General features: G+C 42.8%; 1 protein-coding gene across 8 annotated transcripts in view; it reads left to right on the plus strand.

Moving 5' to 3' along the window:
- The window catches only part of LOC140187173 (putative uncharacterized protein MYH16), a 328,506-nt gene that overhangs the window by 107,119 nt on the left and 195,779 nt on the right, over positions 1–25,608 (plus strand). For 2 of the 8 annotated variants that reach the window (XM_072242197.1, XM_072242200.1), the window contains exon 1: positions 9,701–10,066. The exons of 3 other annotated variants lie outside the window; for them this stretch is intronic. In XM_072242197.1, coding sequence (XP_072098298.1) covers positions 9,716–10,066 — 351 coding nt within the window. In that variant the 5' untranslated portion in view covers positions 9,701–9,715. Of the gene's footprint in view, positions 1–6,153; positions 6,787–9,699; positions 10,067–25,608 lie in introns of those variants that run through there. 3 more of the 8 variants (XM_072242201.1, XM_072242205.1, XM_072242196.1) reach the window with 3 other exon arrangements.

Genomic DNA, 25,608 nt, shown 5'->3' on the forward strand with positions numbered 1-25,608 from the left:
CCTTGAACCACCTCTTTGTTGTCCTTATCTCTGGAGTCTTGCTCTTGAGCTTATATCTGTATGGAGATAGAAGGAGGGCAAACAAATGGTCAGATTTTGAGAAATGCATATACAACATGCATGTCAGAAATGATGTGAGATAGTGTGCATTGGTCTTTCTAAAAACAGTTTTGTTTTTTTTCTATCAGGATGCTTACTTCAAAGTTTCCTCCCTAACCTCAAAGTAAGTAACTCAAATTAGCACTTCCAAATCTCTTTAGGTCAGGAGTTCCCTACCTGGGATCCACGGACCCTTTGCTTGATGGTATACCATGGCATAAAAGAGGCTGGCAATCCCTGGTGTGGGTGATTGAAGGGAAGTGGTGAACGGAACAATGTAGCTCTAATACATTCTGCTTTGCTGTTGAGTTTATTTTCACATTTTCTCTTGTAAATGTGTTGCAGCTTGTCTGCTACTTTTAAGTTCCTTATCTGATCTTTGAATGAAATGGCCAACATATGGCTTAGTTGAAGGTTCCAGTTCTGATTATTTCTAGCGTGTAGAAAAACAGCATGGATGGTTCAGTAGGTATATATTCATAGTGTATTTTATAGTTTTAAAGCATTTTTGCCAGTTTTCTTCTTTTCTTTGATAAGTTTAGATTTACCAACTGTTTCTGATCTCTGGACTGAGTAAGCATTCTTCACGTGAATTCAAGAGGATTCTCTGTCATTGGGGCATAATTTGGAAAGCTGCTTACGTCCTCATCCTGATATCTAGATGAGATCACTTTCCACTAAGACAGCAGCCAGGATTAAAAACTGTGACTAATTTTGTCCACTCAAAACCTATACTTTTACCAAGGGTTGAACCTGGAACTCTTTATTTAGTTGCACGATTGGGGCTGAGAGGGAAAATGGATCAGCCATGATGAAACGATGGAGCGGTCTCGATGGGCCAAATAGCCTAATTCTGCTCCTGTATCTTATGCTCTTATTATCAGTTATGTTTACTAATATTTTTAAAGTGTTATAGCCAAACTTTGTTAGAAAGGATATTGACAAATGGGAGTTACTGATGTTAACAGTTGTACTGAAGAGATTTAATTTGCAATCAGTTATATTTTTCAACAAACAAGGGAAACCTAATCTTTCTTTTATATCAGGAGACTCAGTGTGGCATGACAAGATGGAGTCATTGGATGGCCCATGATTACCTTTCCATAAGTTCCTTTCTCCACTCATTCCTTTCATCCACTTCTTTCTCCCATATGTAACATACAGGTCAGCACAATGCTTTACAGTACCAGTGACCCAGGGTTCATTCACTTTCTGCCATTGTGTGTAAAGTGTTTGTACATTTCCCCCTAGACCGTGTGGGTTTCCTTTGGGTGCTTCAGTTTCCTCCCAAGGTCCAAAGACATACTGGATGGTAGGTTAATTGGTCATTGTAAATTTTCCCATGATTGGGCTAGTGTTAAATCGGAGGTTGCTGGGTGGTGCAGCTCGAAGGGCCAGAAGAGCCTGTTCTATGCTATATCTCAATAAGAGAAATAAATATTACTTTGCCTTCAGCTCAGCTACTCTCTGAAGATCTCTGCCCAAGATGATATGAATACCCACCTTGGGTATGAGCTGAAGGTGTGAATGATCGCATGGTTATGTTTCTTTGCCTCTAATCTTTCCCTCTCCTCCTAAAAATAGAACTGCATTCTGCACCAAAGAACACACATAAAAAATGCTGGTGAACACAGCAGGCCAGGCAGTATCTATAGGAAGAGGGACAGTCGACGTTTCAGGCCGAGACCCTTCGTCAGGACTAACTGAAAGTAGAGAGAGTAAGAAATTTGAAAGTAGGAGGGGGAGGGGGAGATCCAAAATGATAGGAGAAGACAAGAGGGGGAGGGATGGAGCCAAGAGCTGGAAAGTTCATTGGCAAAAGAGATACGAGGCTGAAGAAGGGAGAGGATCATGAGACGGGAGGCCCAGGGAGAAAGAAAGGGGGAGGGGAGCCCAGAGGATGGGCAAGGAGTTATAGTGAGAGGGACAGAGGGAGAAAAAAGGGAGAAAAAAAGGGAAAAGAAAAAAAAAGAAATAAGAGATGGGGTACGAAGGGAAGGTGGGCCATTAACGGAAGTTAGAGAAGTCAATTTTCATGCCATCAGGTTGGAGGCTACCGAGATGAAATATAAGGTGTTGTTCCTCCAACCTGAGTGTGGCTTTATCTTGACAGTGGAGGAGGCCATGGGTAGACATATCAGAACAGGAATGGGACGTGGAATTAAAATGTGTGGCCACTGGGAGATTCTGCTTTCTCTGGCGGACAGAGCATGGGTGTTCAGCAAACCGGTCTCCCAGCCTGCGTCGGGTCTCACCAATATATAGAAGGCCACACCGGGAGCACTGGACGCAGTATATCACCCCAGCCGACTTACAGGTGAAGTGTGGCCTCACCTGGAAGGACTGTCTGGGGCCCTGAATGGTGGTGAGGGAGGAAGTATAAGGGCATGTGTAGCACTTGCTCCACTTACAAGGATAAATGCCGGGAGGGAGATTGGTGGGAAGGATTGGGGGGAGGACGAATGGACAAGGGAGTCGCGTAGGGAGTGATCCCTGCGGAAAGCAGAAAGAGGGGGGTAGGGAAAGATGTGCTTGGTGGTGGGATCCCGTTGGAGGTGGCAGAAGTTACGGAGAATTATATGCTGGACCCGGAGGCTGGTGGGGTGGTAAGTGAGGACAAGGTGAACCCTATTCCTAGTGGGGTGGCGGGAGGATGGGGTGAGAGCAGATGTGCGTAAAATGGGAGAGATGCATTTGAGAGCAGAGTTGATGGTGGAGGAAGGGAAGCCCCTTTCTTTAAAAAAGGAGGACACCTCCTTCATCCTGGAATGGAAAGCTTCATCCTGAGAGCAGATGCAAATGCACCAAAGAGCTCTGTTGGAAGCTGACTAGAGTGGGCATAGTAGTTATAACTATTTATTCTGTTGTGTCTGTAAGAATTAATGTTGATGTACTCAGTGCTGATTTGGCAGCTCAGAGCATCCTGAATTGGTGGGTGGTGCTTACCCTGTTGTCTAAGTTATTACCTTGGTGATGTATCATGCAGTGATGGGTCATCACGTCAAGCCAAGGAAATCCATCATCAAATTACATCTCGGAAAAGTGTAGTTCTGTGGGGTTTTGTGAATCAACAAATTAAAACACTGATTCACAGTTTGCCATTTAACTTTATAGAATGTCTCTGAGAAAATTTATAGATAAGTTTTCTGAGGAAGATGAACGTTCAAGTGATTTAATGAAATTTAATGGTGTAGCACTGTTACACAGTATGCCTTATTTGGTCATTGAATTGTGTTGAATTGGGAAGGGATCAAAGAAAGGGACAGTATGAAATGTGTAGTGCCTTTTATACCCACAGGAAGGTACAAGGCTGAATAGCTGCAAATACACAAGCGATTCTGCAGATGCTGGAAGTCTTGAGTGACACACACACTATGCTGGAGGAACTCAGGTAATATCTATGGTTGGTCCTGATGAAGGGTCTCGGCCCGAAATGTCAGCTGTTTATTTCCCTCCATAGATGCTGCCTGACTTGCTGAGTTCCTCCGGCATTTTGTGTGTGTTATTTTTGAAATGTAGTCACCGTCATAATATAATGCAGCAATCAACCTGTGCACAATGAGCTCTGACAGATGGTATAATAATAATAATCTCTTCCAGATACTGGCTGATAAATAGTGGAGATGAAAGTAGTGACGATTATGCTTTTTAGTATTTATGAGGAATTTTGTTCATTATTCTGAGTGGGCATACTCAGCTCCAGTTTAATGCCTTGTGCATGTCTTGCAGCTGTTGCTGAACTTGGGGAAGGAGTGGTGTTTGGGGGTGTTGTAAAACTCAGGAAATGCAGAGACAATTGTTTTCATAAAATAGGAACCCTTGATGGGAGTCTGATGCATATTTCTGCTGTTAATAAATGATGCACAAGTTCTTTCCAGGTTATGAATACCCAATTTAAGTACAACCTGTCCTTACAACAGGCTTGTGGGAGACCAGTGGGATGGATTTGCTGGCGGCTGCCGGGCTGCAGACATCTTCTGCCATCTGGAACTCAGTTCACAGTTTCATTTCAGACTTGCAAACTGTCTGGGTTATGAAGAGTAATTAAGGAATGGAGCCCTGCTGTAACTGGAGGAGGACCTGTATATGTTTTGTTCTGAATAGAACTGCTCATTCGTCCTGCTGATCATACTGGAGCTTTACAGCTATGCAGACCAATTTCTAGTGTGTCTCCAATGACCAATGTACTGTAATCTAAATGATCGTTTCATAAAAGTGGACTTACTTTCCTTTATTCTCTTCCCCTCCTAACGGTTCTCCCTCCATCCTTTTGTGTTAGGCCATTGTAGATTTGAGTAGAAGTTTATCCCTGTTCTATAGAGTCATAGCATACTACAACACAGAAAGAAGCCCTTTGGCCCATCTAATCTATGCCAGCCTGATTTTCTGCCTATTCCCATCTACCTGCACCCAGACTATATCCTTCTGAACCATCCATCCTCTGTCTTATGGCTGAGGAGGGGAGAAAAGGATCAGCAGGATTGAATGATGGAGCAGACTCGATGGGCCAAATGGCCTAATTCTGCTCCTACGTCTTATGGTCTTACGGTCTTAAGTCCCTCCCTACCATGTACCATTCAAAATTCAAGCTTCAATGTTACAATTGAACCAAGAGTGACACTTGAATAATTGGTATGCTAGACAATAACCTGCTATTACACAGCTGTGGTCACTTGCTGATATACTCTCACTTTTATTTGAATTTTGTTCAGTTCTTTTCATTGTTTTCTCAGTTACTTTAGATACACCAAGTCATATTTATATTGTTCCTGTACATTATTTTTTACTATTCTTCCTGCTGCCTAGCTTGAACTAATGTTTCACTGCACTCTTCTCCTTCCTTCAACCTGTGCTGCATGCAAAACGCCAAATACAGAAGCAATTGTGTGTTGTCCTTCAGTCCCAGTCAATATTTCTAGGGAAATCAGAAAACCTGGGTTTCAGAAACGGGCAACCCTTACTTTATCCTTCACCTTGTGCTTGCAGGCGAGGATAAATTCCACTGCACCGAATCTTCCAAAGCAAAGAGGCCATTCAGCCCAATGTGTCTGTGCTGATTGTTTCAAAGAGCTTTCAGTTGGTCCTAGGCCTTTTCTTTTCCCTAAAATGTTCTCCCTTGGTTCCTGGCTATTAGGCTAAGGGGCAACATTATGGAGGTTTATCAAATCTTGAGGGGCTTAGACAGGGTGAATGCTGCCTAGGCTCCTCATGAATGCTTTCCCAGGGAAAGTAAGTCAAAAACTGTAGGGCAGTGGCTTAAGATGAGAGGAGAAATATTTAGAAGGACCTTTAAGGGCACTTCCTCATGCAGAGTGTGGTATGTGTGTGGTAACAATTGCCAGAGGATGTGGTTGAGGCAAGTATAGCAGCAGCATTTAGAAAACTGATGGGCAGGTGTGTGAATAAGAATGGTTCAGAGGTATATGGGCCAAATGCAGGAAGATGGGACCAACTTAGATTTGCATGTGGGTCAGCAGGGATAAGTTGAGCCAAAGGGCCTACTTGTGAGCTATATTGCTGCATGGGTATGTGACTATAGGAAAATCATAGGAAGCCAGTTCTTATCAAGGTATGCAGTTAGTATATTTCTTTCCCCTTTCAGATCACAAATGGTTATGAGAGAAAGCAGATTACTTTTCCGTTTTCCAACACAGGGACTCCAACATCTATTATAACCTTTGTGAATCATTGTCCTGAAAATTGTTCTGAATAATTAATCCTTCCACTTTCCAGAAGGTCATTCACTCTCAAGAGCTGCAGTTTCTTCAGGTAGAGTCCAAGGGTATTGAAATGCTGATTTCAACAGTGCGCTTCTCTGAATCATACCTGCATGCAATTTGTAACTCACAGAGAAATCAGGTTGTTGTTTTGTCAAGGGGAAAAAATATAGGGAGTTTTGTTTGCTTTTCTGCTAGAACTGCACATCAGGAATTTACTTTTAGGCAGGGGATATTCCACTCTCAGGCTACCAATGAAGTTCACAATGGAATTGCTACCTATCCATTCATTAGCTCTATAAGCGTGCAGTTTTCCATTCTTAATAGCACAGCCTGAAGGGGTCTGAGGTGGCCAGCATTCTGCATGAATAGAGCACCTGCACTGAGCTGACAGCTGATAGAGTGCTACAAAACCTAGGAAGCCGTGCCCAGCTCGGGAGCTGTCGGGACAGAGCAGCTTCCAACAGATAACTGCTGCTTTCTTGGAGGCCATTCTTAATTAGCGAGGCGCTGAATCAGCTTGCTGTGGCGAGTGGAAGTGTCAAATAGCAGAACAGTTGTTAGACTTCCAAGGCACGTGGGCCGCCAGAGAGGGATCAAAGGTATCTGCAGGATAAAAAAGTTCAACAAAGAAGCAAGAAGCGAGGGTAGAGACATTAGGTGAAGCTACGGGAGAAACTAGCCACTTTTTTTTAATCCTGCGAGGCTTTTAATTCGGAGCCTCCACTCTCAGTGAACCAATTTAAGCCTTTGCCCTGCTGTTTTGATGCTCATCAGCCACACAGACAGGTGTGCACTTTGAAGTGGGAGTCTTACAGTCAATTGAGAAATGTCAGGAATTTCGAGCTTGTGGAGATCATGGTCCCTGTCTGATGAATCAGAGGCAGCGGATGGAATGGAGTTGGAACCCGAACCAGAAGATCTCGACTGGGATAACTACAGTGTGACTCTGGAGGAGAAAATAACTGTTGTATGTATTCCACTTCACTTTTGAATTCCGCTTTTGTGGCAACTTGCTTTCTTTCATCTGTTTCACCTCGCTGAGCGTGCAGTTTGAATCCGCTGTAACGTGAGCCAATGAAAGGACTTGGGAGGAAAGCGAACCCTGAAGCAGATTGTAGTAAGCCTGTTTCTGAGTGCACTGTAATCGAACACAGTTGGGTTGCTAATTATTCTGCAGCTATGTTCAGGCTGCCATGAAAACTTGGAGCTTAACTCTTTGGGGTTAGCAAAGCTAATTCTTCTGGAATTTATCGTGCTATATTCAAGTGGATGTTGTTATGACTTCTTGTTTTCCTGAGTGATAGTTTTTATTCAGATATAACAGAGGTTGTACCAAATCGTATATTTATATTTAATCAAAACATATTAAAATGTGCTTTAGTGGGGAAGAGTTGTAGGTTTAATTCGGGGTTTGAATGCTGTATACCTTTTGGGATTAATATGCTTCCATTGCATACGTAGGAGTAGTTGTTACAGTCAAAATCGATAATCCTGGCAGTTCCTCAGAAGTTGTAAGGGGGTAGCACTTAACCCGTTAATGTCAGTCCCTGGAGTATTATCAGGGCACATCAAAGAAGATGAAGTGGTTAAGATCCAATTAAACATATGAAAGTTCTCGTGTTTATTGTGTCCTATGCCTCTATCTGAAGCTATTAGAGATTGCAGTCATCACGGTAAAATGTAAAGCTGGTAAAATGTAAAGCTGGTGAAATGTGTGGTTTTAGTGTCCGATTTTCTTAAATTCATTTGCCCCTGTTCCTTAACTATGTGCCTGCTGCTTTCCCTGCAGTCACATTGCTCTACATTTCATTTTCGTGAACTCATGCGTTAAGTTTCGACGGACGCTGTTTCCTGATTCCAGGGCATCTCTGACACTTAGTAACCAGTTCTCTGTTGGTCTTTCTGGTCACGGTGCCTAATTTCTATGACTTCATGCATTTAAGCACAATTTTTTTTTGTGCTCCGCAAAGTGCACTGTATTTCAACGTCTAATTTCCCCAGTAGTCGGCAGAGCGTCGGAGATTCTTAGGAATTCTTGTCCTATGTTTATGGATCCGTAGGCTCACTGGTGTGAGCCTTTTGTGTGATGTTTATCAGCAGTTATCTATTATTGAACAATGAATTCAGTAGTCAAAATTATTCGTGAAATGCTGATGCAATCCTATTAAAATATTATTCTAGATATTAAAAACATGAGTGAATTATTTTTTTAAAGTTGCTGGAGAATAAGAGTTTGAACGACGCTCTTGTACATAAGTATTTTTATCTGTAATGACACTTTTATGGTTATTGAATAGTATGCATTTTAGTTTGTTAATGTTGCTGAGAAAATATCTTACCTGATGAGAGGACAGAGGAAGCAGATAAACCTGGATAAGTAATTTGAAAATAACATTGTGCAGGCTCCGGGAGATTGGTCACTGTTTCTAAGTGTCAGCAATGTGTATAATAACCTCCTACTCTATTGACTCTATGTCAAGCTGATTGTTCAAAAGTTTCACCATCACTTTGACAAATTAACCTTTTATTATTCTGTCAGATGCTCTCATTGTCTGTCTTAAACATCAGGGGCTGTTGAGTTTAATTTCAGTCTCTGTTATAGCAACGGTTGAACCTAGTGAATGGAAGAAAAATAATTAGAGCTCTTGCTCCCAGTCAGAGTCCAGAGGCTCCCTTTTATTGATGTTTATTTGTGTAGATGTCAGGTGAGAAGAGGGACTAAGCCTGGCTGTCATGAATTCTCAAGTGAAGTTGCTTTGCATTCACTGAGGTAGACATCAGCAGTGCTCACCATTCCAGCCCTGTGGTTCTTACGGAAATTTTCCCAACACCTTCTGAAGAGAGAAAATAAGAGAAATGAAAAGAAACTAAACAATCCACCAGGAATTATCATCATCACGAGCATGATTTTGTTTCTGCTCATGAGACCATGAGATATAGGAGCAGAATTAGGCCATTTGACCCATCAAGACTGTTCCACCAGTTCATCATTGCTGATCCATGTCCCTCTCAGCCCAAATTTCCTGCCTTACCCCTGTATCCAATCATGTCCTGATTAATCAACCTCTGCCTTAAAATTCACCTTGTGAATTTTGCTTAGTAGTGATTTCTTCAGACCACAAGGAGAGGCGTCCAGGAAAGACAACAGATCCAAGTTGTGCCAAGGAACTAAATTGATAGCAGATTGTACCAGCTCGATATGTTGATTTACCTCCCTCTCACTGTGGCCCGCAGTAATTCCCAAGGCCAGTGTTCCCTCCTGGCCTCATCAGAACATTCCTTATTTTTCCTGTTCATTAAAAAAAATCAATAGTCTCAAGCACAGAGGAACCTAAATGTGTACAGTGGTGTTTGTAACTTTAAAACCTAACTGTTTTTAAGAAGTCTCTCGTATTTTTGTGCTTCTCCGAATGTTATTTAGGTAGTTTGAAGCTGAAATGATTGTAGAAAGTGCCTCCTTGGTTTTATCTAGAGGTAATAGAGTGTGCACGCAGTGGTTCCTTTTGTCTGGCCATTTGCCAAATGTTATTACAGTGTGTGTGTGCGAGAGAGAGGGTGAGAAGGTAATTAGAAGTACATATGCAAGAACGGCTATGCACGGTACAGAGTACCTAACTATTTTTTTAAAAGCTGACCCATTGTTTGGAATGCTTGTCGGCAGTTAAGAATACAGCAACCCCTTTCATTATAGACATGAAGTCTAAATGCCCTATTAAACCAGCTCGGGAAAGCATATATAAAAACGATGAGTTTTGGTTTTCCTTCGGAGTGTAATTCTGCATGTTGATGTTGTAATTGGATCTGTTGGTGCAGAATGGAAGCTCGGCACTCGGGTTTTCTTTGCACAACTGACTCTCCTGTTCTCGACTGGAACCTGGACTTCATTTAGCGAAGGAATGCAGAGTGCGTGCACGCGGGCGCGCGCACGCTCGCGGTTCCCAATTCCGTCGCGCGCAGAGACAATTCAAACTGTAAATCATCAGAGTCCTGCCCTGAACAGCTGCCAATCATCTTCACATGAGCGGGAGAGTCGGGCTGACTCCGAGCAGCGTTGCGCGCAGCTGCTGAAGGTGAAGCTGGAGCTGGAAGCCCAGGTCGCCGATCTGAATGAGAGACTGCTGAGGCAGGAGATTTGCGCCGCTGAACTGAACACTCAGAAATGCAGACTGCAGACCGAGTGCCGCAATCTTGGGACAAACATTGAAGAATTGGAGTCCACGCTCGTCAAAGTGGAGACGGAGAAACAGGTGGGTGATGTTTAGTACTTAGTTGAAACCTGACAAATTGATAACTAATTAGCCAAGCACTAACATGCTTGGATTAGAATCTCTGTTAATTCGGGGCGAAGTGGTCGAATTGATAGTACCGAACCTATTCATCACTTAATCAGTTGCGGAGCACAAGTAAATGCGGGATAAGGTCATTGCAGTGAGGGATCTGATTATACTACCCTGTACTTGAAAGTAATTTCTCGGACAACTCAAAGCTAGGCGGAAGGTTTTGGTTAAAAAGGAATCAGAAAATTTGTACAGTGGGGTCGCTTATGAATTTTAGTTTATGTGGGTAGATTAGGGAATTCCCCAACAGGTAAGTTTATCTGAAGTCGTGTTGCTTTTTCGTGCAGATGTTAAGGCGTGGAATATAATACATCTTATTGACGCAGGGACTTGTTGAATCTTTGTCTGATGTTACATCTGACACCTAGATTTTCAGTTTTCTTATGTTATTCAGTTGAAATGATGGATGATCGTTTAATAACGTCATTCTATATGGTTAGAAAAAAGTACTGTCTCAGCAACCCGTCTAAAAGTTATTAATGCTTTCTATTCTTAAATGGACACCACACTATCCAATATTCCATAGATTATGGAGTGGATCCTGGAGATTGGAGGGGAAAATAGATATGAGCCGAGTTGATTAAGAAAGGAGGGAGAGAGAAAACAAACTACAGACCTGTTAGTTTAATCTCAATAGTGGAGAAATTGACCATGAAGGATGTAATTACGGAACATCTTGAGAAGAGTAATTGTGCTAAGTAGAGTTGGCATGACTTCTGAATGAAAAAGAAGTTTTTTACCAAACTATAGAAGTTATTTTGAGGGTGTGGTGATTTGAGGAGACAAGGGATAACTAATGGATGTAGTGGAGTTGGATCTTTGGAATTTTTCAAGAGGATTTCCCACAAGGGTTGCCAACAAGGTTAGATGCTATGGAATTACTGGGGTAGATTGAGAATTGGTTTTTGGATAAAAAACAGAATGGAAATAAACTGTTCTTTCTCTGGTTGGCAGGAATCAATGCTTGGGCCTCATTTGCTTGCTATCTGTGATTAGGTTGAAGTGATCAAATTTCATATTTCCAAACGCTAATGATATAAACTGAGGTGTGATTGTTAGTGGAGAGACAAATGGAGAGGCTCTAAGGGGTTCAAGCTGAGTTGAGTGACTGGGCAAGAACTTGGCAGTGGTAATATATGGAAACATGATGTCATCTGATTGGTGCATGGAACAGAAAAGCAGAGTACTTATTAATGCTTAAAATCTGGATAATGTTCAAAGGAATCCTGGTGTCCTTGAACACAAGCCAGTGAAAGTCTATGTGCAGATAGAGCAGGCACTCAATAGGGAAAATGCTAAGTAGAATTTTATAACAAGAGGAGTACAGATGCCTTACTGAAATTCTATAGGGCCTTGGAGTATTACTGCACCTAGAGTATTATGTATTTTTGTGTAAAAATGATAAGAAATGGATGGAAGGAGGATAGTGAAGATTCACTAAATATGTTCAAGAAATGGTGTGTGTACCATATGAGGTCTCATTGAGGAGAGTTAACCAAAATTCTATATGATTTAGAACTGGAGAACATCCCATTGGAGTGTAAATATTTCTTACAGAGCTGGATATGAGAAGTTCCTCCTGAGGGTTATAGTTGGAAACTCTTTCAAGCAAAGAGTGCTGAAACTTTGAACTCAGTTGGCTTCTTGCATGCAAAATTCTAGTCATAAGTTCATTAAAATTAGAGATTGCATGATTTTTGGGTATTAAAGAGAATCAAAGGACATGGGAATAGTTCAGGAAAATTACACTGTAAATGCTCAGTAATGACCTAGACAAACAGTGAAGTGAGATCAAGGAGCCGGACAGACCCCCACAATGCTTATTTCTTGTGTTCTTTGGTCTCATGCAACTTTTTTGTGGTGCTTGAAAGGAAACTTCACCTGGGACAGTTTTCAGACCTGTGCCTTTACAACTTGCTTTCAATTTCTCCGCAATGTTTTAATTTTTCCTCCCTCTGGTTGCTTTACTCCTATTGCCTTCTGTTTATGCACTTACCAAATCTTGTCTGCATCCCCCAAACGCAGTGTACATTTGCATCACAACTTTTCTCAGCCTTGACTGACCTTTCTACTTTAACTCCCTCCTTCAGGGATGAGAACCCTCAAAGTTTCTGCTTGTGACATTATGGTTTAGCTCAAGGAACTCTGTGAGAAATTTCATTGTGGTCATTCCTGCTGCTTGATTTGGTCATTCAGTTATCCATACACTGCAGCTTTCTGTTTAGAAGGGTCATTCCATGGCATTCAGAAGCAGGAATGCAGGTTTGTCCTTTGGCATGGGGATGTTGAGGTTAGAGATAGCATCTATGCTCAAGTAACAGAAATGAGCTCCTGTTTCTTTGTGTTTACTCCCTTGACTATCTTTCAAAAGTCCTCCCCTGACTGCAGAGTGTTTTATGATGGTCAAAGAAAGGTGATTCACCACGCAAGTCTGTTGCTGCCAAGAACAGAGAGAATAGAACTTGGTCTGTGGGTTCCAACACCCGAACTCAAATCCTGCAGCTCCTGGGGAAACGTTGGAAATGCAGACATAGGGCCACCCAGTGTGGATAAATTTAATGATAAGATGGTGAAAAAGAGGAGATTAAAGCATATTTGGATGTCCTGAACAGACATAATACCAAGAATTTTCAAACTGTGAGGAGAAAACCCAGTATCACTATTTCGGTAGCCAAAATTAGGAAGTAGAAGTAATTTTACAATTTTATCCCAACATGATATATTGTTTAAACAACATTTCAAAGGAACTGAAATCTCATCTGCATGATGTTCTGTTTGTTGGCAAATATTATTACAGGGCACATTTCTTAATTGTTGTAAACAAGCCTGGATGATCACAGTCTGGGCAGATTGGCGATAATATCTCCTCCATGCTTGTGATCAACACTGCACACCTCGGGGCTGTGTGCTTAGCTCATTGCTCTACTCCCTCTATACTCATGACTGTGTGGCTGGGCATAGCTCAGATGACATCTATTAATTTGCTGGTAGTAGAACCATTTTGTTGGTGGAAACTCAGATGGAGATGACAGAGTGTACAGGAGCAAGATATACCAGCTAGTTGAGTGGTGTTGTAGTAACAACCTTGCACTCAATGTTAGTAAGACTAAAGAGCTGATTGTGGACTTCAGGAAGGATAAGATGAGGGAACACAAAACCAATCCTCATGGAATGAACAGAAGTGGAGAGAGTGAGCAATTTCAAGTTCCTGGGTGTCAAGATCTCTGAGGATCTAACCTGGTCCCAACATATGGATGCAGCTATAAAGAAGACAGTGGCTATATTTCATTAGGCTTTTGAAGTCGGTTTGTCAACTAAACCACTCAAAAACTTCTATAGGTGTACTGTGGAGAGGATTCTGACAGGCTGAATCACTATCTGGTGTGTGTGAACTACTGCACAGGATCGAAAGAAGCTGCAGAAAATTGTAAAATTAATCATCTCCATCTTGGGCACTAGCCTCTGCAGTATCCAAGACAACTTCAAGGAGTGGTGCCTCAGAAAGATGCCATCCATTATTAAGGACCCCCATCGCCGAAGGCATGCTCTATTCTCATTGCTACCATCAGGAAGGAGGTACAGAAGCCTGAATGCACACACTCTTTGATTCAGGAACAGCTTCTTCCCCTCTACCATATGATTCCCAAATGGACATTGAACCCATGAACACTACCTCACTTTTTAAAAGGGATATTATTTCTATTTTTGCACTAGTTTTAATCTATTCATGATACATACAGAGTATATACTTTGATTTGGTTATTTATTTTTTTCTTTCTATGTTATCATGTATTGCATTGTACAGCCGCTGCTAAGTTAACACATCTCATGATACACGTTGGTGATACAACCTGATTCTGAAAAAAATCTGAGTATTCAAGAGTCAGGTCTCAGAACCATAAAATCTGATTATTTCAAGAGTGAGGAGCTCAAAAACAGGACTGAATATTCACTGTTTAGTGAGAAATAAGATTGTGTGAGTGTCACTGAAATAAAGCTCAGAGCTTACATTTCATGTATGTGCCACAAGGAAAATATCCCCTGTCTTTACACTTCTATTCTTACAATTTGAACAACCCTCTGCATGCAAGAAGCAGGCTTTGTTCCAAAAGACACAGAACAAATGTGGTTAAACATTGCTGGTTTGGACAATTAAGAATACTGTCATGTGACACATCACTTTCAGGTCCACAAAGCAGCAGCAACTGTTAGCAGTTTATAGTACTTTGATTGCAGAAAGATCTGGGCATCACAGTAGTGTAGTGGTTAGCACAGCGCTGTTGCAACTCAGAGCTTCTGTGAGATGTTGTATTGCCATACTGTCCATTAATAATTGCTCTAGCAAAGATGGCAGTTATTCATTCACAGCACTTACTCTGTTAGGCAGAGAGCTCCAGTACTGAGTATTGAAGAATTTGGGATATATCCGAAAATTATAGACAGTGAATATCATGCCAGTTCTAGGGAAGTTATTGGAAAAGATTCTCAGGGTGAGCATTTGGAAAGGTGTAGCCTAATTCTAACTGTCTGGTATGGCATTGCACAGGATTGAAAGAAGCTTCAGAAAGTTGTAAGCTCAGTCAGCTCCATCATGGGATGTAGCCTCTCCAACATCCAGGACATCTTCAAGGAGAGATGCCTCAAACAGATGGAATCCATCATTAAGGATGCCCATCAACCAGGACATGCCCTATTCTCCTTGCTACCATCAGCAGGAGGTACAGGAGCCTGGAGGCACACACCCAATGATTCAGAAACAGCTTCTTCCCCTCTGCCATCGGATCATCAGATTTCTGAATGGATGTTGAACCCATGAACACTACCTCAACTACTTTTTTTGCACCGCTTATTTAATATAACTTATATACTGTAATTCAGGTTTTATTATTGTATACTGCAATATACAATATGGTGGTGGTATTCAACGTGATTCTGATTTTGACAATTAGGGACAGTCAATGTGGCTTTGTGCGGGCAAGTTGTGTCCTATTATCATTGAATGTTTTGAGGTGGTGACAGAGGTTAGCAGTGGATGTTGGAAACATAGAATTTAGTAAGGCATTTGACAAGGTCCCCCATGGATGTCCTATCCTGAAGGATAACTTAGCCATTTGGATTGAGAATTTGCTTTCCCATAGAAGACGGAGGGTTGTGGTTGTTGGGTCTTTTTTTCTGGCTGTAAGTCCATGACTAGTGGTGTACAAGGGCTCCATACAGGGACCCCTACTGTTTGTGATGTATACAAATGGCTTGGATGAAAATGTGGTGGACTGGATTAGTCAGGTTGCAGATGACACAAAGATTGGTGGCATTGTGGACTATGTATAAATTGCTCAGAAACATAGCAGAATATAGACCAGGTGTAGATGTGGGTGGAGAAATGGCAGATGGAGTTTAAACTGGGAAAATGTGGAATGCTGAACTTTGGGAGATCAAATTTAAAGAGACAGTACACAATTGAGGGCTTGACCCATGACAACATTGAGGGATCCTGGGGTCCATGTCCACAGCTTTTCTGAAAGTGGCTGCACAAGTCTATAAAATGGAAAAGATAGTGAAAGGCATGCTTGCCTTTATTACTTGATGCAATGAATTCAAGAGTCAGGAAGATACGTTACAGTTTTATAAAACTCTGGTTAGGCCATATCTGAGGTACTGGATTCATTTTTGATTGCCCCATGACAGGAAGCACATGGAGGTTATGGAATGGTTCCAAAAGAGGTTTAACATAGAACATAGAATAGTACAGCACAGTACAGGCCCTTAAGCCCACAACATTGTGCTGACCCTCAAACCCTGCCTCCCATATAAGCCCCCAACTTAAATTCCTCCATACACCTGTCCAGTAGTCTCTTAAACTTCACTAGTGTATCTGCCTCCACCACTGACTCAGGCAGTGCATTCCACGCACCAACCACTCTCTGAGTGAAAAACCTTCCTCTAATATCCCCCTTGAACTTCCCACCCCTTACCTTAAAGCCATGTCCTCTTGTATTGAGCAGTGGTGCCCTGGGAAAGAGGCGCTGGCTATCCACTCTATCTATTCCTCTTAATATCTTGTACACCTCTATCATGTCTCCTCTCATCCTCCTTCTCTCCAAAGAGTAAAGCCCTAGCTCCCTTAATCTCTGATCATAATGCATACTCTCTAAACCAGGCAGCATCCTGGTAAATCTCCTCTGTACCCTTTCTAATGCTTCCACATCCTTCCTATACTGAGGCGACCAGAACTGGACACAGTACTCCAAGTGTGGCCTAACCAGAGTTTTATAGAGCTGCATCATTACATCACGACTCTTAAAATCTATCCCTCGACTTATGAAAGCTAATACCCCATAAGCTTTCTTAACTACCCTATCCACGCGAGGCAACTTTCAGGGATCTGTGGACATGTACCCCCAGATCCCTCTGTTCCTCCACACTACCAAGTATCCTGCCAGTTACTTTGTACTCTGCCTTGGAGTTTGTCCTTCCAAAGTGTACCACCTCACACTTCTCTGGGTTGAACTCCATCTGCCAATTCTCAGCCCACTTCTGCATCCTATCAATGTCTCTCTGCAATCTTTGACAATCCTCTACACTATCTACAACACCACCGACCTTTGTGTCGTCTGCAAACTTGCCGACCCACCCTTCTACCCCAACATCCAGGTCGTTAATAAAAATCACGAAAAGTAGAGGTCCCAGAACAGATCCTTGTGGGACACCACTAGTCACAATCCTCCAGTATGAATGTACTCCGTCCACCATGACCCTCTGCCTTCTGCAGGCAAGCCAATTCTGAATCCACGTGGCCAAACTTCCCTGGATCCCATGCCTTCTGATTTTCTGAATAAGCCTACCGTGTGGAACCTTGTCAAATGCCTTACTAAAATCCATATGGATCACATCCACTGCACTACCCTCATCTATATGCCAGGTCACCTCCTCAAAGAACTCTATCAGACTTGTTAGACACGATCTGCCCTTCACAAAGCCATGCTGACTGTCCCTGATCAGACCATGATTCTCTAAATGCCCACAGATCCTATTTCTAAGAATCTTTTCCAACAACTTTCCCACCACAGACATAAGGCTCACTGGTCTATAATTACCCAGACTATCCCTACTACCGTTTTTGAACAAGGGGACAATTTTTGCCTCCCTCCAATCTTCTGGTACTATTCCCATGGACAACGAGGACATAAAGATCCTAGCCAGAGGCTCAGCAATCTCTTCTCTCACCTCGTTGATCAGCCTGGGGAATATTCTGTCAGGCCCCGGGGATTTATCCGTCCTAATGTATTTTAACAACTCCAACACCTCCTCTCCCTTATATCAACATGCTCCAGAACATCAACCTCACTCTTATTGTCCTCAACGTCATCAAGTTCCCTCTCTTTGTGAATACTGATGAGAAGTATTCATTGAGGACCTCGCTCACTTCCACAGCCTCCAGGCATATCTTCCCACCTTTATCTCTAATCGGTCCTACCTTCACTCCTGCATCCTTTTTTTCTTCACATAATTGAAGAATGCCTTGGGGTTTTCCTTTACCCTACTCGCCAAGGCCTTCTCATGCCCCCTTCTTGCTCTTCTCAGCCCCTTCTTAAGCTCCTTTCTTGCTTCCCTATATTCCTCAATAGACCCATCTGATCCTTGCTTCCTAAACCTCATGTATGCTGCCTTCTTCCACCTGACTAGATTTTCCACCTCACTTGTCACCCATGGTTCCTTCACCCTACCATTCTTTATCTTCCTCACCGGGACAAATTTATCCCTAACGTCCTGCAAGAGATCTCTAAACATCGACCACATGTCCATAGTACATTTCCCTGCAAAAACATCATCCCAATTCACACCCACAAGTTCTAGCCTTATAATTTGCCCTTCCCCAATTTAAAAATTTTCCTGTCCTCTCTGATTCTATCCTTTTCCATGATAATGCTAAAGGCCAGGGAGCGGTGGTCACTGTCCCCCAGAGGCTCACCCACTGAGAGATCTGTGACCTGACCCAGTTCATTACCTAGTACTAGATCTAGTATGGCACGCCCCCTAGTCGGCCTGTCCACATACTGTGATAGGAATCCGTCCTGGACACACTTAACAAACTCTGCCCCATCTAAACCCTTGGAACTAATCAGGTGCCAATCAATATTAGGGAGGTTAAAGTCACCCATGATAACAACCCTGTTATTTTTGCACCTTTCCAAAATCTGCCTCCCAATCTGCTCCTCTATATCTCTGCTGCTACCAGGGGGCCTATAGAATACCCCCAATAGAGTAACTGCTCCCTTCCTGTTCCTGACTTCCACCCATATTGACCCAAAAGAGGATCCTACTACATTACCCACCTTTTCTGTAGCTGTAATAGTATCCCTGACCAGTAATGCCACCCCTCCTCTCCTTCTTCTGCCCTCTCTATCCCTTTTAAAGCACTGAAATTCAGGAATATTGAGAATCCATTCCTGCCCTTGTGCCAGCCAAGTCTCTGTAATGGCCACTACATCATAATTCCATGTATGTATCTGAGCTCTCAGTTCATCACCTTTTTTCCTGATGCTTCTTGCATTGAGGTACATACATTTCAGCCCTTCTACCTTACTGTCTTTACATCGTTTATTCTGCTTCTCTTTCCTCAAAGCCTTTCTGTATGTTAGATCTGGCTTTACTCCATGCACTACTTTCACTGCTCTATCACTCTGGGTCCCATCCCCTTTGCAAATTAGTTTAAACCCTCCTGAACCATGCTAGCAAACCTACCTGCAAGGATATTGCTCCCCCTCGAGTTCAGGTGCAGCCCATCCAATCTGTACAGGTCCCACCTTCCCCAGAAGAGATCCCAATGATCCAAAAATCTAAAACCCTGCTCCCTGCACCAACTCCTCAGCCACGCATTCAGCTGCCATCTCCTCCAATTCTTACCATCACTGTCACGTAGCACTGGCAGCAATCCTGAGAATGCCACCCTTGCGGTCCTGTTCTTCAGCCTTCTGCCTAGTTCCCGAAACTCACACTTCAGGACCTCATCCCTCTTCCTGCCTATGTCGTTGGTCCCAACATGTATCACAACTTCTGGTTGCTTTCCCTCTTGTACCAGGATGTCGTGCACCCGGTCAGAGACATCCTGGACCCTGGCACCTGGGAGGCAACAAACCATGCGGGTGTCCTTCTCACATCCACAAAATCTCCTGTCTGCTCCACTGACTATAGAGTCTCCAATGACGACAGCTCTCCTCTTCTCCGTCCCACCCTTCTGCACCACCGGGTCAGACTCAGTACCGGAGGCCCTGCCACCGTGACTCACACCTGGTCGGTTCTCCCCGCCAACAGTATCCAGGATGGTAAACTTATTATTCAGGGGAATGGCTACAGGGTGCTCTGCACTACCTGTCTGCTCATCTTCACTTCCCCCCTCTGACTGTCACCCAACAACCTGCTTCCGACAGCCTAGGTGTGACTGCCTCCCTGTAGCTCTCACCTATGACTGCCTCATTCTCCCTTATGAGCCGAAGGTTATCCAGGTGCTGCTCCAGTTTCCTTACGCCCAGCCGTATGCACTTCTGGCAGATGTGACTCTGTAGGAGAGAGGAGTTACCCCAAGACTGCCACATCTCACATGAGAGGTACATCACTGTCTCAGGAGGCATTGTAAAAACTAACTGCGAGCTAGCTTGTCCTCCGCCTCTTCTCGTTGAAGCCTCTCGAGTCAAAGCCTCAAAGCTCCACTCACTCACTGGCCACAGGTTTATTAGCATGTTGCCTGGTTTAGAGGGTATGTGCAGTAAGGGGAAGTTGGACAAACTTGAGTTGTTTACTCTGAGAAATGGAGGCTAGGGAAAGACCTGATAGAAGTTTATAAAGTTATAACAAACATAGTGTAAACTACTGGTGTCATTTTTCCCAGAGTTGAAATATCTAATACTCAGGGTGTGCATTTAAGAAGAAAAGGGAGAAGTTCAAAAGAAATGTGAGGGGAATGTTTTGTTTATACAGAGTGGTGGATGCATGGAATGTGCTGCCTTGGATGATGGTGGACGCAGATTAGATTAGATTATGAGGACATGCAGTCCTCTTTTATTGTCATTTAGTAATGCATGCGTTAAGAAATGATACAATGTTCCTCCAGAATGATATCACAGAAACACAAGACAAACCAAGACTAAAAAAACTGACAAAAACCACATAATTATAACATATAGTTACAGCAGTGCAAAGCAGTACCGTAATTTGATGAAGAACAGGCCATGGACATGGTAAAAAAAAGTCACAAAGTCTCTTGAAAGTCCCATCATCTTACGCAGACGGTAGAAACTTTCTTCCTGCCATGAACTTTCAGCGCCACAAACTTTCTGATGCAGCACCCTGGAAGCATCCGACCACAGCCGACTCTTGAGTCCGTCCGAAAACTTCGAGCCTCCGACACCAAGCACCGAGCACCATCTCTGCCAAGCACTTCAACCCCAGCCCCAGCAACAGGCAATAGGCAAAGCTGAGGATTTGGGGCCTTCCCCTCTGGAGATTCTCGATCACACAGTAGCAACAGCAGCAAAGCAGGCATTTCAGAAATTTCTCCAGCTGTTCCTCCATGCTTCTCACATCTGTCTCCATCAAATCAGGATTGTGCACAGCCCCTACTTACAAATATGATATCATTTCGGAAATAATAAAGGCTATTAGCTGGACACATGAATACGCAGAGGATAGATGATATGGATCATGTACAGGCAGGAGGGATTAGACATCATCTGCATAAGTAGTTAGGAACAGCATTGTGGGCCAAAAGGCCTGCACCTGTGTGCTGTTCTGTCTCTGAAGAAAAGTAAGTGATATGCTGGAGGAATTGATGCACTTGCATTCATCTCCCATCTTTCTCAGAGTGTTTGACAGGTTGAAAGTTTGGAAGATGCTGTCAAAGAGTCCTCTAAAGTTGCTGCAGTATATGGTGCTAGATATGCTAGTGGCAGAGAGACTGAATGTATGAGTTGATAAAAAGGTTGTGCTGATACTTGAGGTGTTGTTGGTGTTGCACTTGCTCAGGTACGTGAAGAATATTCCATCACACAAGATAATTGTATACTGTTGGTGCTGGAAGGCTAATGGAAACTGAAAAGGAAGTTACTTCCCTCAACTTCTACCCTCACTTTTGCTGCTACATTATGTTGAGTTATTTGTGTGTTTGCCACTTGAAAGCACTGTGGGCAACATTTTACACCTGCCCATTGCTGATCACTGGTGGGGTATTAATTGGCCAGATTGTTCTTTTTGTGATTGGAAGGCAGAATGTTAGCATAGTGGTTGGTCCAAAGTTTTACAATGCCAGCTATCACCAATCCAATCCAAATGCAGTTTTTTAAGGAGTTCATATAGTTTCCCCATAACCATTTATGTTTCCTATTGGTGCTCTTCTTTCCTGTCATTTTCCAAAGACATTAGGATTAGGGCTAGTAAGCTGCAGGCATACTGTGTTAGCACCAGAAGCATTGCAACACCTGTGGCTGCCCCCAGGGCATCCTCGGACTGTGTGGTCATTGATGAAAAACAACACTTTGCTCTGTATGTTTCAATGTACATGTGGCAAGTAAAGCTCACCTTTATATTTTTATCTTTAGCTGGCTAATTTTAACTTTGTCATGTAGATTCCAGTGTTTGTTGCTGTACTGGACCCACTTGGCTAAAGGCATCGTTGTTTCTGAGGAAAGTTCTCAGAGCCTTGGTGTGCATTACTTTCAGTGTGCTAAGCCATCATGCATAGGAATTTCTTTTTGCAACAGTACTGATCATTTGGAATTCTTTACTCAAGAAGATTGTGGATGCTATGACATTGGAGGAAATTACAGATGAGTTCGATTAAGTATTTGAAAGGCCAAGGAATTTTGGGCTATAAAATGGCATAGAAGAGGTCTGGAGATCATATTGAACACTGGGTCTGCTTTAAGGAGCCAAGTGACCTACTCTTGCGCCTAAACACAAGAGATTCTGCAAATGCTGGAAATCCAGCTCAACATACACAAAGTGCTGGTGGAATGCAGCAGGTGTGGCAGCACCTATGAAAATTAATAAACAGTTGATAATTGGGCCAAGACACTTCATCAGGTCTAGAAAGGAAACGGGAATAAGAAAGTAGGATAGGGAAGGAGGTCAAGTTAGAAGAAGATGAGTGAAGTCAGGTGGGTGGGTTGTAGGGAGGATGAAGTACGAAGCTGGGAGGTGATAGGCAGAAAGTGTAAAGGGCTGGAGAAGAAGGAATCCGATAAGAGAGAAAGTGGACTGTGGGAGAAAGGGAGCAGGGGGGCACCAGGTGGAGATGTTAGGCAGGTAAAGAGAAGATGCCAGAGTGGGGAATTGCAGGAGAGGGAAGGGGGAGTGGGAAAAATTACTGGAAGTTGTAGGGATTAATGTTCATGCCATCAGATTGGAGGCTACCTAGATGGAATATGAAGTGTTGCTTCTCCAACCTGAGAGTGGCCTCATCATTGCAAAAGAGGAGGCCATGGACTGACTTAACATGGACATACCCTTGCTCCTGCCTCCTTGTGTTACTGCCAAATCTCCACTCATTGAACCAGTTTTGATTCCCTGGCTTGATGGTAATACTAGATTGAAGAACATGTTATAGATTATGTGGTTGATACTTATGACTTGCACCTCCAGGGACCAGAATTCAAACCTGATCTCAGGTACTATCTTGGTTGCATGGGGGAGAACATGTAAGCTCTTGGTAGCAGCACCCATGATAACCAGGCACCAGGGATGATGATCACCATCCTGTAATCTGTGGCTTTCTTACCAATGCTCTGACTACAATCCACATTTTTTGTACATTTATCTATTTATTGAGATACAGTACAGCTGCACTGCCCTGCAATCTCCTGATTTAATCCTAGCATTATCATGGGACATTTTACAAAGACCAAATAACCAATTAACTGGTACGTCTTTGGACTGTGGGAGGAAATCCGTGTGGTCACAGGGAGAACGTACAAATTCCTCACGGGCAGTGGCTGGAAATGAACCCGGGTTGCTGGTACTGTAAAGCATTGTGCTAACCACTACGCGACCGTACGCATGTTACATAGCTCTATATTAAACTTGCATCTGATGCTTAAAGAAAGTGGGGGAAGTGAGCCTCAGTTAGTATAAACAAAGGACTGGAAATGTGAGTTTAAAAGGATGAATGAGAAACAATTCCTCATGAGCCAAATGCTGAGGCATTAGTATTTCTGAACAACTGGAGACTAGATTGTTGGCGTTTTACTGTGCTTGTCCTTGGTCAACGCTCCTAAAGGAGATTACCCGGCTGGGGTCATGTAGCTACTTTCGAAGCTTGCTCTATGCAAGTTGTCTGGCGTGTTTCATGCATGTTACAGAGGCATTTCATGGGCAGGAAAATACTTTTGATTCATACTATAAAAGATTTGAAAATCTCCACATAGATAACTCAGAAACCTAGCAAAACTCCTGTTTTAATCTTGGGATGTGATACAAACATTATGTTAGGAGTATGAAAGCCTGGGTCTTTGATGCTCCCGCCCAATTCTGGTGGGTGTCCATTCATCCTATACAGGCAGGCAGCCTCTGTGGAAACCACTCAACCTGCACAGACTAATGGGGTGCAGTCTAAAGATCAAGTGATATCCATTTAAAACCAAGGTGAGCAGGAGTTTTCTCTCTCAGATGCTTGTGACTCATTGTGTCTTTCTACTCCAGAGAACTGTAGATACCCAGTTATTAACTGTATATAAGATTAGGAAAACATTTTATAGACTACAGATTATTTGAGGAATATGAGGACTGGAAAGGAAAGTGGAATTGAAGTCAGAAGGGGATTAGCTCTCAGTTTATTGAATAGTAAAGAATGCTCAAGCAGCCTTGTTTTTTGTGCTTAAGGGCAAGACAATTGTTTACACTTGGTGACTGAATTTGGGCTGGTTGGAAGTGAGTAGCTCAAATCTCACAAAACTGCCTGAAGTTGTACAACTAGGTCAATGTGAAGAAACAGAATAAAATTGCCTATGAAAATTAAGGATTATCTTCTATTTAAAAAAAAAAAGAAACATGTTGCCTCTTTGTTTGAGGATCTGTATTGCAGTAAGTCCAAAACCAAAAACATTAACCAGTAAAAATGCCCACTGTAGAAATGCACTCTTATAATAAGACCATAGACCATAAGACGTAGGAGCAGAATTAGGCTATTCAGCATACAGAGTCTGGTTCGCCATTCCATCATGGCTGACATATTATCCCTCTCAGTCCCATTCTCCTGCCTTCTCCCCACAACCTTTTTACAGCTGTACTTATCAAGAACCTATCATCTTTCACTTTAAATATACCCAATGACTTGGTGTCCACGGTCATCCATGGCAATAAATTCCACAGATTCACTACCCTCTAGCTAAAGAAATTCCTTATCTCTGTTCTAATGGAACGTCCTTGTATTCTGAGACAGTGTCCTCTGATCCTAGACTCCCCCACTATAGGAAACATCCTTTCCACGTCCACTTTATCTATGTCTTTCAATATGCCTTTCAATATTTGGTAAGTTTCAATGGGATCCCTTCTCATTCTTTTAAACTCAAGTGAGTACAAGTCCAGAGCCATCAAATGCACCTCATACATTAATTCTTTCATTCCCGGAATCATTCTTGTGAACCTCCTCTGGAGCCTCCCCAAAGCCAGCACATCTTTTCTTGGATAAGGGGCCCAAAACTGCTTACGATATTCATAGTCATACTTCATTGATCCTGGGGGAAATTGGTTTTCGTTACAATTGCACCATAAATAATAAATAGTTAAATAGTAATATGTAAATTATGCCAAGAAATAAGTCCAGGACCAGCCTATTGGCTCAAGGTGTCTGACCCTCCAAGGGAGGAGCCGTAAAGTTTGATGGCCACAGGCAGGAATGACTTCCTATGACGCTCTGTGTTGCATCTCGGTGGAATGAGTCTCTGGCTGAATGTAACCCTGTGCCAACCCAGTACATTATGTAGTGGATGGGAGACATTGTCCAAGATGGCATGCAACTTGGACAGCATCCTCTTTTCAGACACCACCGTGAGAGAGTCCAGTTCCATCCCCACAACATCACTGGCCTTATGAATGAGTTTGTTGTTTCCGTTGGTGTCTGCTACCCTCAGCCTGCTGCCCCAGCACACAACAGCAAACATGATAGCACTGGCCACCACAGACTCGTAGAACATCCTCAGCATCACCCGGCAGATGTTAAAGGACCTCAGTCTCCTCAGGAAATAGAGACGGCTCTGACCCTTCTTGTAGACAAGCCTCAGTGTTCTAGTGTGGTCTGACTAATGCCTTATAAAGCCTCAGCTAAGGAGAAAAGAATAATTAAAAATGAGTTCTGTTGCATTTATTTCTGCAAGTTTGTCCTCTGGCCTTATTAGAAGATAAAGTTCAAGTGTGTTTTAGTCATGGAGGTGTGGTGTATCTATAGTTGTTGGAATGAATTCAGT

Source organism: Mobula birostris, chromosome 24, assembly GCF_030028105.1.
Source record: "Mobula birostris isolate sMobBir1 chromosome 24, sMobBir1.hap1, whole genome shotgun sequence".
Classification (NCBI taxonomy): Eukaryota; Metazoa; Chordata; class Chondrichthyes; order Myliobatiformes; family Myliobatidae; genus Mobula; species Mobula birostris.